At 35.1% G+C, this 13068-nt stretch overlaps 1 protein-coding gene across 4 annotated transcripts in view; it reads right to left on the reverse strand.

Moving 5' to 3' along the window:
• The window catches only part of ADAMTSL3 (ADAMTS like 3), a 542401-nt gene that overhangs the window by 462602 nt on the left and 66731 nt on the right, over positions 1-13068 (reverse strand). For all 4 annotated transcript variants that reach the window (XM_031955661.1, XM_023496559.2, XM_023496553.2 and 1 more), the window contains one exon: positions 7719-7838. In XM_031955661.1, coding sequence (XP_031811521.1) covers positions 7719-7838 — 120 coding nt within the window. The remainder of the gene's footprint in view (positions 1-7718; positions 7839-13068) is intronic.

A 13068-nucleotide genomic window follows, 5' to 3' on the forward strand; every position in this document is an offset into this window, starting at 1 on the left:
AGTCCTTTCCAACTCTCTGATTCTAGATTAGGAGTAAATAATGAAATTAAAACATTTTAGGTTTTTTTGACACTAAATTTAGGAGATACAAGACAAACAAATAAGAAGAAAATAGACTGCAAAGAAAATGTGACACTAGTTTAAAAGAAAGGAGAAGAGAACAACCTAGATGAGAAATAAGATTTGGGAAGTGTAGAGAAAAGAAATATCTGGTCAAATGTATTCAGTCAATGAGTCAGTCAACAAGCACTTATTAAGAACTTAGAATATGCTGGGTTCTGTCTAGTACTTGTCATACAAGGATTGGCAGGGTAGGACAGATAGTCTTTAAAGACAAAAACCAGACCTTAGACAATAGTACAGAGGCTAGTAAAACTATTGCTTTGGGAAATTTACCTCCATGTATTCATAGTGGATCATTCAAAGAATGGTAGTGCTAATAGTAGCAATAGAGAAAAAGATAATGAATTGTTAGGAGAAAAGATAAACAGATTTTAGGTAAGCAGGAGGTGGTAGGGAGGGAAGAACAGTCCCATTTAAGGGACCCATTTTTTAATAGTCCATTTATAGTGGAACTAGAGAATGGATTAGAAGTTGGGATTTGAAATTAAGAATTACAAGTTAGCATAGTACCATGGATTAGTAGAAGATTGGCTTCTAAATCTTGGTTCTACTAGCATGACCTTGGGTCAGTCAAGTCACACCTCAGGGTATCACTTAACTTAAATGGAAGATTGATCTAGACAACCTTAAAGATCTCTTCCATTTATAAATCCTATGATCCTTTTGATATAGATAATGAATATCTATGTATGAATAAGTGAAACTTTATGAATAATGAATAGTCATAAGAGAACAAATATCCAGTAATGAAAAGAGAAAAATAAATTTCAATAGATGAAGAGGAATAAAAGAACATTTCCAAAAATAAAACATTTGAAACCATGCTATAGTTCAATTTAAAATAACCATTAACTGTCTATTGTGTACCCAGAACTATGCTAGGAACTGGAAATGCAAAGAAAACAAAAATTCTTTTCCTCAAGGGGCTTACATTCAAACAACAGATAAATATAAAGTAATTTCAAAGGGGAAAGTGAAATAACATAGGGATTAGTAAAGGCTTTAGAATCCAAATAAAAAGTTGGCACATTTGTATAATATGTTGCAGCTAGCAAACTGATTTTATCAGCTATTATTCTATGCTACAGGCAATATAAGCATTATATTTCTGATTTAAAGAAGAACCTAAGGCTGGAAGAAATTTACATCTTCTCTGTGATCATACAAGTTGTAATTATCTAAGCTAGAAACCTGATTCCTGCTCCTTCAGTTTCAAGTCTTAATAATGTGCCCTTCACCCTACTACCATAACTACCAAATCAATTCACAAAGACTGCTTTAACACCTATTTGCCCAGGTTTGACTTAGGTAGAGTAGCGGGAGGCAAAAGAATCCTAACAGAATTTCAGAGTTGAAAGAGACCTCAGAGGTCATCTAGTCTGGTCCTGGAAAAATTATGAATCCTATCTATGACTTTCCTGACAGGTCATCATCCAGACTGTATTCATAGCCTTACAGTGATATGGAACTTGCTACCTCCTGAGACAGTCTATTCTATCTTTGAATAGCTCTAATTCTTCAGGAAGATTTCCTAATGTTGAGCCAAAATCTGTCTCTCTGAAACTTCCAACCATTACTCCTATTTCTGCCCTCTGGGGCCAAACCAAACAAATCTAATCCCTCTTCCATATGACAGCCCTTCAAATACTTAAAACAATCATGTCATTCCCTCTCCCTGCACCCTCCCCCGCCCCCCCCCCAATGTCTTCTCTTTGCCAGCCTAAACATCCCAGGTTTTTTTTTTTTCAACAGATCCCTGTATGACAGAATTCTGAGTCCTCTAAAAATCTTTCTACCATTCCTATGAACTACCTCTAGTTTATTGTTAAAATCCTATTTAAAATGTGGTGTCTAGAATATGGAACCTAGAACTGAACACAATTTTACAAATGTGATCTAACCAGAACAGAGTTAGACTATAGTTCCTTCTTTCTGGACATGCTTCAATCAATGTAGTCTTAGAGTAACTTAACCAGTATTATGTTGAGACTGCAGGCCACTAACATTTGAAGTCATTTTTCTCAAGAATTATTTTGTCACAATGCCTTCTCCACCTTGTAGGTGTGTAATTGATTGTTTGAACCCAGGCATGAGACTTTACATTTATTCCTATTAAATTGACTTTAGGCTTTAAAAAGAATATCTTGATTGGGAAAAATCTCTACTGACCTTAGTTTTTAAAAATGGAGATTAAATCACTAGAAAGTTTTAACAGAATAATATTTTTTCTAATTTGCAGTACAAGAAAAAATAAAATTTTGAACTTGTGACTCCCAGTTTTTAAGTCTACCAGCATTCTACTGTTTACTTATAAATGCAGCCTTAATGGAAGAAACAATCCCAATGTAGTAGAAATTACAGAATTCTATTGATTCTATTGATTCAAACCAATATTTTACCCAAATGTCATTTTAATTCTGTGCCAGTCAAGGAAGAAATTTGTAAGCATTCATTGAAATGGTTTTGCTAGGTACTAAAGAGATTAAATTTTCAAAGTATGTTTTCATTTCAAGGAAAGGAAGTACTTTGAAAATTAATATTGAATTTTAATATTGTGGCATTTTAAAAATAGGAATTGCATTAGGAGGAGTTAACATCTGGATAATTCTCAGAATATCTCTAATTGATATGATTCCTAATTCTTGATAGGAGTTGGCAGGAACTAAATAAGGCATTCTACTATTCTTTAATTTTTAAATCCTTGTTAAAAACAATACTCATGGTATTCATTTTATGGAAAAGAAAATTTAGGGTTTAAATCTGTTTATGCAGGGAAAAAAGCATAGCAGAGTAAAGTCTGCAACCCTGACTTATCATTCCACCTCCGCCACTAACTAAATGAGTGATTTTAGGCAAGAAATTTTAACTCTCTGGGATACAGTTTCCACATGTTTAAAAAGTAAAGGATTGAACTTAGTTTTTCTTCAGCCCTGAAAATCACTTATTCTTCAAGTATTTCAGTATATGGATGAGCTGGAACACAAACTGAAGTCATCCAAATAAAGTAAAACCATCTAATTAATACTCAGTAATGAATATTCTAATGAATTAATTAGATTTAACAAACACTTCCTTCAATAGAAACTGCTTCACCCCCAAGCATGATCTGTATTGGACTTTTTTTAATAGGTCTTGTTAAATGTAGCCCACATTGCAGCTGTGTTTTACTATTTCTTACATTATTAGTTTTCCAGATGTTTAATCTAGGAGACATCCTGAGATGAACTGAATGTCTTCTCACTAATGTATTTATGAAAAAAAAAAACACTCAAAAACTCTTTGAGAGATATACATATAAAGCATATCAATACATCTTTTAATTATTTTTCTTTATAACAAATAACAAAAGCTGAACATTCTGAAGCTGGGATAAGTTCCAAGAAATCCTCCTTAAAGTTACCTTCTGTTTTAAAGTTAGTGACTAATCCCCCAATGAAATTGTTCTTCTAACAATCATACAGACACCTTTACAATCCAAACAGAGTTTCCACATATCAGTTGTAATTAAAGGGAATTGCTTTGAAAAGCTTCTTATTTGGTAAGAAGCATGAATGTAGAACAAAGGTCATGAGTCTGGCCTATAAGACATGCTTAGGTTTCTTTTCCCAGTTCTGTTGCTAACCCATTTGTGTGACCCTAAGATAACTGACTTCAGATCACAGAACTAAAGCTGGAAAGGATTTTGGAAATCATATAGTACAATTCCTTCACCTTACTGCTGAGGAAACTAAGGACTCTCTTAAGTGGTTAAATTGACTTCGGTGAATCACAAGATAATTGAATTTAGAGCTGGAGAGGACCTCAAAGGCGACTTCATCCCACTCCCTCTTTTTGTAGTAAATCAGTCTGTCAATTAATAAGCATTTACTGACTGTTTATTCTGTACCAGCCACTTTGTCAGATGAGGTACACAAAGAAAAGAGCAAAACAAGGGAGTCAACATGTACATATTGAGTAAGCATATATAAAATAGATACACGGTAATTTCCTGAAGAAAGACATCCGTAACAGGAAAGATTAAATGGTAGGAGGCTGAATCCTGAAAGAAATTAATTCTACAATGTGGAAATGAGAAGGGAATGCTTTCCAGACAAGGGGGATGTCTGATAAAAAGGGATAGAATTGGGAAATTAAGAGTACAAAGCAATATTTGAGGAATAAAACAAAGGTCAATTTGATTAAATTATTTAGAAAATAAAAGGGAACAATGCAATGGTAATAACATGTATAGAATGCTTTATCAAAGGGACTTTCCCTTCCTTCTGAATTTGTCCTGTACAGATCTTGTTTGTAGATAATTGTGAGTTCCTTGAGAAAAGGGATTGACTGCTTTTTCGTCTTCTTTATGCGCTCAGCACTTAATACAGCACCTGGCCTGCAGTAGGTGCTTAATAAATATTGGGTGATTGACTGGAGTCAGGTTATTAAGGGCTTTAAATGACAAGAGAGTTTATATTTTACCTCAGAAATAACAGAAGACCTCTAGAGTTAATTAAGTTAGGGAATGACATTGTCAGACCTTCATTATAGTTGCCAGAAATGTATATGGAGGATGGACTAGAGCAGGTAGAGCAAGGAGACCATTTCAGAGACTAGTATCATGGTCCGAGGAAGAGATGGAGAGACTTGGAACTACAATTGTAGCTATGAGATTGGAAAAAGGGGAACTACAAAAGATGTTGAAAAAGCCAGGAAGTCTGCAAATTGCCCACAGTCACACAACTAGGAAATAGCAAAGATAAGACTGTAACCCTTATTCTTTGACCCCAAATGTGGTGTCCTTTCCACTGTACGAAGCTGTCTCCAGTCACATAGTTGACCTGGCCTCCTTTAGATTCAAAACTAAAATCTCATCATCTTCAGTAATCCTATTCTAAGGTCCTCTTTCTTCTTTAAATTATGTCCTATTTTTCCTATATATAGTTTGTTTTGCTCATTATTTCTCTCACTAAATTGGGAGGTCCTGGATAGCAATTACTGTCTTTTTGCCTCTTTTTGTATCTGCAGCATTTAGCACAGTACATAGTAGGTGCTTAATATTTACTGACTGATTGGCAAAAGTAGGATTCAAATTCAGGTTAAGTCTCCCATAACTTTATTACTCTGAACGTGTCTCCTTATCAACAAAATGAGGGGACTGGATCAGAGAGGTTTTAGTTCTAATGTTCTATGAATGATACAGTTACACTTTTTCAAAGGAGTTCTGTGAGATAGGTAGTGATACAATGTATCACATTAATTTTACTGAGATCAAGGCTCAAAGATGTCATGTGATTTTGCTTTTTGTCACAAACTAATTGTCAAGGTGGTCATTCAAATGTAGTTCTTTTCTCATTATATGATACTAAATAATAATAATTCTCTTCTCATATGATACTAAATAATAATAATTTGGAAAGGGCTTTATTTACAATAACCTGGTAGATGAAGTAATACAGGTAATAGCATGCCCTTCTTACAAGGCTTTGATAGGTTAGGAATTTTCTGATAATCACATAGCTATAAATTATCTGGGATACCAAGCCAAGTCTCCTGATGAATCCAATCTATCCCATCAAGCCACAATAGACTAGAGTGTAAATTTTTGTGGGTCAACCACATGGTCCTACCTAAAAGATTCATGCTTCAAACTAACCCCTAATTCTGCCAAATACTCCCATAGAATGATGTCCTGTTTCCCAAAGCTTCTTCACAAGGCAGATTTCTTTGAATTTTGCTTTGGAACTCCTACCAAGATTCTCATCCTAGGAAAAAGCTTTGAGTTAACTTACAGATAGGTTCATTAAGGTTCCATCAGTTTAGTAGTACTTTAGGACTGGATACAGTGACCATTTAAGAGTCAGAGAAAGCCAAGTTCAAATTCTGCCTCTGAAACTTGATAGCTCTGGAGTCCTAAGCAAGCTACTTTTCCTATGTCTGCCTCTAATACCATCTATGGGCTTAGTAGCAAGTCACAGGCTGCAGATATGCCTCAGTAAAAAGAAGGTCCCAACTATGAATCACAGCTCCTTTGTGTCCTGAAGTCAATCGTTCAGTTTTATGGAACCTAACCTAAAAATACTTGAAAACCTCAAAGAATCATCTAAATGTCAGTTTTCTTAGCAATAAAATGAGAGGACTGAGCTAGTTGATCCCGTGGAGTGCATGTCCACTTTGTCTTAGGTGTAGAAGAATCACTGGTGATCATGATTATTTTCCTGAGTATTGGAGTTTGGAAAATACAACTGTCGTTCTTTATATAAAACCCATGGCCTGAATAATGCCCATTCGTTTCTGAAATCATACAGGGTATATTCCCTTTCCTCCTTCATTACAGCATCTGACAAGGGTTGAGTTTTGTGCTGTGGCAATTCTATCCTATGATACTGAGAAGGCAGTATCTTATTGTTTGTAATATGTGGCAATGCTTTCCGTTTCCTCCCAAAGAAAAACTGAGTAGCACCCAGAAGTTACCATAAATTTTAGAATTCCAATTTTCTATGGTGAATGGAGCAGTAAGAGAAAAGAGGTGTAAGGTACCTATAATGAATGGCAAAGATTGCCAAGATATAAAATTTTCAATCCCAAACATATACCTTCTTCTCTTCCTGAAACTTAGAATGTTTCTACTAATATATATAAATATATTAGTAGAAATATAAATATATATATATATATATATATATATATATATATCTTAACTGCTGATTTCCACATACATAAGGTCTACCTGGCTTAGTAAAATGATCTTTTTCTTTGAAGTCTGGGATTATAATTCCTACTCACAGGTTCTATGTGAATCTTGCCCTGTTCCTTTGGTTTAATTAAAAGAAACATTTTAAGTATCTATCAATGTCATATTAGTAGATCACACATGGTGTTCAATAGGGCTTCTGGAAAACAATGTGCTTTGAGTCAACTTTTACTGTATGTCACACACTTTCCAACTCTGCATTAGCCTCGTTCTCCTGGATTAATGGGTTTTTTTTCTCTTTTTAAAAATCTTTTTATATTGTTATTATGCTAAATATAATGTATCTGTGGAGTCCTGGAGAAGTCATTACCACTCTTTAATTATAAGATGCATGACTTGTTATTTTCCAGACACCCAATTTTAAACCTTACTCCCCCTCTCAATTAGTTTCTCTGAAGTTCTCATATTAAAACGTGTAGGATCACTGATTTCTGGATTAACTAGAGCTATAAATTCTAACACCAGTAAAATTCCAACATGGTGAAAGGTTCCCGGCTGTGTAACAAACCACTGCACCCTATTCAAGCAGACACATTTCAAAAAATGTGAACTGGGTTACTTAATCTGTTTACAGAAGTAGTCTTTTTCTCTCCTCCCTCTCTCCCCCAGCCCCAAATAAAAATATTTTTAAATGACTTTTCACATTACTTTCCTATTTGAATGTAAGTTTGTTTAATATTTCAACAACAAATGACCTTTCATTTCTCCATGATTCAGGTAATGTATTAAGCAGGGTGTAGTACACTAGAAAGAAATAAAGGAGGAGATACAAAAAATAGGATTTATTGTAGGAGTTTTTATTTTTAATTGGAATTGCTACACAATCAACTCAGCTTCAATTATTATTACATCTTTTACTCACCTGATCATCATAACGATAAGTGAGGAACTGCTCCCCTGTTGTATCTTCAAGAAAACTTCCTTGGGGAGAAAGGGCAAATTCAGGCAGGAAATATGCCCCTGTTGACTTCTCTGCCCTTGCCTAAAAAAGAAGAGAACCCTAGTCACATTTGGGTTTCAAGGATCACACCACCCATGTAAATGATGATGGAAACATGGGAAAAAGGCATTCCAAGATGAATCAGGAACAGATGCCTTTAAGTGGAAAAGAAAAGCTCTATGGGAAGAAGAGAGAAGATTTTCATCCCAGGCCACAAGATGTCAGTAGTGAGATTCCCATTTAAGGCAGGTACTGCATTTATCTGACAAATGATCTAAGAAATTTAACATTATAGAACCTAGAAAAATGAAAACTACTTGTGGCCTATATTGTAGTGATCTTCCAAACTCTGCGACCTGAATATTTTCCCAGAAAGTTCCATTTTCTTGCTTCTTGGTAATCATTTTTCAATGCCTTGTTTTATCACTTCTGTACTAATTCATTGACCTAGAAGCAATGACAATCATCATCTATGGGGAATTTAAAAGACTTTAATTTGGGTCTGACACAACACAGAGGTTACGGTGTATATGAGTGGCCCACCCCTGACCTAAAGTCACAGGGTTAACTTCAATCAAATTAGTTCCACAAGCTCCTATGATTACCTATGATAGATGCTTTGGATGTAAAGGGGGGTGGGGGGGAGGGACTCTGCCCTCAATAACTTACATTCTACTTGGAGATAAAACATACACATAAAGTAATACAAAAGTCTTACTTCCTCAAAAGAGAAAAACTACAAAAAAGCAGATTTTCAAGCCAAGCCAACTGCATGCAGATCCATATAATGATGAAAGTTTCCTTCCTGAGACAACCTGCACTGCTAGGGGACTTACTTCCCTCACTGACCTGTGAAACCAAAGTCTAGGAACTGGAGTTGATCACTCTCCTCTGAAGCTTATTACAGGACAATAAGTACATTACTTCTCTCTGGGTCTGTTTCCTCATCAATAGGAACTAGTAATACTAAGGTTAACTATTTCACATGGAAAGTACTTTATAAACCTGAAAATGATTGATCATGAGTACTGTAAGACATGAGACCATCATTTTGACAAGGAATTATATGATATTTGCATAAGGTCCATTTTTCTCTCCACCCCCACCAAGAGAGTCTGAGGATTTTTTAATCATGCATACATGTATATATAAAACAAATACTTCCTGAAGATCTACAGATGGGGTATTGTGCTAAATGCTGTCCAATAAAGTACATCTTTGCAAAACATCAGATGATTATGTGATAATCTGCTGCAGGTTTTCACTGATGAGTTAACAAATCCTAATCTGTGCCACTAACTAGCCAGATGACCGCTTCCCTTAACTATGAAGGCTTCAGTTTCTTTGTCTCTAAAATTAGGAGGTTGAACTTGATGGCCCCCAAGGTTCCTTCCAAATTTCTAATTTCCTATGTCCTAAAATTTTTATGTTTCCTTTAGTCTGCTTCCCTGCTGACACAGTCTCATTTTCCACACTGGTCCTCCTACTTAACACCTAAGAAACTCAACCCCTTCCCTAACTGTAGTCACTTGTTTATCCAACAAACTCCAATCTTCCCTTGACAGGGTTAGATTTGAGAGGGAGAGGGGCACATGTCTGAATGAATATGAAGAGAATGAGGGAAAATTTATTTTCTCTCATGAATGGGGAGAAAATGAGACTAGGAGAACTAGTCAGGTGAAGAATCAAATATAGTAAAAGGAGACCAATATTAGTTGGCAGGAGAAGATGGTTTGGCTAGCAGTGGATTTGGAGTGACGGGAGGAGAAAGGGGATTGAATGCTGTAAAACTAATAAGAGTCGAGCCTGACAACAACACAGAGGAGGAGGAAATGTGTGGCCAGGTATGAATTGATGTCAACATGAACAGTGCTGATACAAGGGAAGTTTGATCCTAAAGCAGGCATTAGAGCATTAATCCTAATGCTATTGAAAAGCATTGCAACACAGCTACATTTAGTCAGGAAGACTGAGGTTTAAATTCCAATTCTGATACTAATTATGTAACCACAGACAAAGCACTTAATCTCTCCGAATCTCAGTTTCCTCTTCTGTAAAATGGGATAACAGTACCTACTTTATAGGGTTATGAAAATCATATGATAAAACATATTGAAAGCATTCTATAAGCAAAGTATTAACACATATAATACATATCAATTATAATAATTATTACATATCTCTCCTGATCCAGTTTAATTATCAATTTTATGAATATTTATTTCTATTGCTCCCAGAAATATCTTCCTCTTCTGATCTTCTGGCACTCAGTCATTTTCATTTAGATCCCACAGATTTAGAACTGGAAAGGACCTAAGCAAAGCCACTGGATCCAGAAGTTGAATTTTGCAGATGAAGAAACCAAGACATAGAGGTTTACTGAATTATCAAGATCAAAGTATAATAGCAACTCAGGTTTTCCTCAGAAGATTCTGAGTTCAGTATTCTACACCAAAAGTGTCTCCAAAGCTCCCTTCCCTCCCCCTACTTAGGGGACTGAAACTAGAAAATGTTTAAAATTTTTGTTTAACAAAAATTAAAAAAATATATACAAGATAGCTAATTTTAATTTGCTTTTCTATATCAAAACACAGCAAACAGGGATCCATTTGAATCCAACATTCCTTCACTCTACCATATTTTTCTTCCTGATAATATACTATCTTCTGAACACAGAAGCTCACAGACACAGATTTTTAGAACTAGAAGATGCTTAAGAGATCCTCTGCTCCAAAACTCCTGATTTCAGAGACTCAGCAGAGAAGTGGCTTTCTTTCTTCTTTCCCCTCCCATTCTAATGAATTTTTCACTATTGTCTAACGTTAGTTTTTTTTTTTCCATTTGTTTTCATTCCTAATATCTACATGTTCCATCTGTTGAATGAAATAGGTTTTCAAGTCTGTAGATGTTCTGATCTTGAAGTCAAACAGTATGTCACTTTATTTCTAAAACTATACTATATTCTACCTGCAGCAACAATTAGTAGAATCTTATTAGCTAGCTGAAAATGGTGCTATTATCTTACCAGTGACCGAAACTCTGAAAATCTTGGTTTCTTATGCTTTCCTCGCCATTATCCCATTAACTGATCACTCCCCAAATTATGTCAATTTTCTCTTCACGTGTTTTCTCCCATCTATTCCATTTTTTACAGAGTACCACCACAGTTTTTTAAATAGGACTTTATTTTTCATGCAATGATAGTAGAATAGACATTCTATTTCTTATCTACACCATCACATTAACCTCCTAAATGATCCTCCATCTTCAGGTTTCCTTTAGTCTATTTGATGGTTTTAAATTTATTAAAACAGCAATTTCATCCCCATGCTTCCTTGTTTAAAAATCTGTATATTTTAGCTTTTAGTGAACAGTATAATCCAACCATGTAATCTGGCATTCAAATTTCTTCAGAATATGAATCTCACCATCTATCCTTCTACATTCAGCAAAAAACATCTTACCTCCTCCATTGTCTTCTCTGAGTAGTCCAATCAGTCAACAAGCATTTATTATTCATGCACTTTGTATTTAACAATGTACAAAGGACTGGAATACAAAAAAGAGGAAAAACACAGTCCCTACCACGAAGGAGTTCACAATCAAATGGGAGAGACAACATACAAACAAATATGGCATGAGGGCAGCCTTAGAATTAAGGTAGTAGTATCTACTCCTTCCTCTGTCTAATTCATTACTCATTTGGTATTTTTCATACATTGCCTTGAATTGTATTTATTTTTTAAGTGTGTCTTATCTTGTTAGAATCTCAGAATTGGAAGAGACACCTTGAACATCAACTAGTGCAACCTATATTTTTTACAAAAATTCCCTCTTCCATATACCAAAAAAATGATCATCCAACCTTGGCTTGAAGTCAGCAAGGCAGGGAAAACTCACTACTTATAAGAGGCAGCCCACTCCACCATGGAATAGTTGTAATTGCTAGAAAGTTTTCCTTACATTATATCTAAAAGGGCCTTTTTGCATTTTCCACTCATTTTCCCACTTCTTCTGGTCTCTCTTCTACAAGGCACTCTCCAGATATCTAATAACAAAAACAATGAGTGGCAGAGTAGAATTGTTGATTAGAGAGCTGGCCACACAGTCAGGTTCAAATCTCACCCCTGACAGACAGTGACTAAGTAACCCTGGGCAAATAAATTTTTCTCAATGGCCCAAGCAACTTTCTATGACAGCAGTTCTTAAATCTAAATGAGTCCATGAACTTTTAATATTTTAATAATCAAATTTTAATATAATTGATTTCCTTTATGATGTTACATATTTTATTTTATGCTTTTGAAACCATTATTCTGAAAAGGTATCTATAAGTTTCAGTAGGCTGTCAAGGAGGTCCTTGACACAAAAAAGTTAACACCTGTACTAAATCCCTAAATTGCAGAACAAGTGTCTATTCACATTGGTAAAGGAAGTCCTTCCATGGAGCTCCCTACGTTGATAAAACTACAAGTCTAGTCAAATAATAATAATAGTAATAATCAGGGTTGTGTTGGAGTCAGTTTTAAAAAGCTGTGGAGAGCAGACTGTTACATTTTCAGTGTAAACATCTGCACCTAGGAAACTAGCTACAAATTAGGGGTTGATTTACTCCTTTGCTAACAGTCTAGACTTAAGAAGGAATTAATAATGCAGATTAAAGTTAAAAGAAAATTATTCCTGAGACAGTAAATCAAGCCCTTTCCCCCACAATCATCCAGACATACCACAGAACCACAAAAATTTATTAACAATATTTTCAATAAACAGAAGGGTTAAATTACATACACCAAATCACACCATGTAATAAATGGAGGGAAGAGCATGTAAACTCAGGTCCTGATATTCATTCTAAAGTTCTTTTTGCTCTAGCACACTAACTCCTAAACTTTCTTTTTATAATTAACATTAACTTTGAAGCTAAAAGGAGTAGGAAGGACAGTTACATAGTTACAACTTGAGAAGAAGAAAGGAATATAAAAGGAAGAAGGAAGGTGATGGTATAAAAGATATGGAGTTGAAAAACCTCACAGAGGCCAAGTACTCCAAATCCCTCAGAGATTACCAACTTCTTTATGTTGATGATTCACAAATACACCTATCTTTCCCTAAGATCTCTGCTGACTATATCTCACACTACCATCTGCCTTTTGGACAACTCAAACTGGATGTTAAGTAAACATCTTAATTGCATTCATTATCTTTCCCTATAAACCCTCCCTCTCTCCCTCCTACAATCCCTATTATTGTCAAGGATAATACCATCCTCCCA

This window comes from Sarcophilus harrisii, chromosome 2 (assembly GCF_902635505.1).
Source record: "Sarcophilus harrisii chromosome 2, mSarHar1.11, whole genome shotgun sequence".
NCBI classification, from domain to species: domain Eukaryota; kingdom Metazoa; phylum Chordata; class Mammalia; order Dasyuromorphia; family Dasyuridae; genus Sarcophilus; species Sarcophilus harrisii.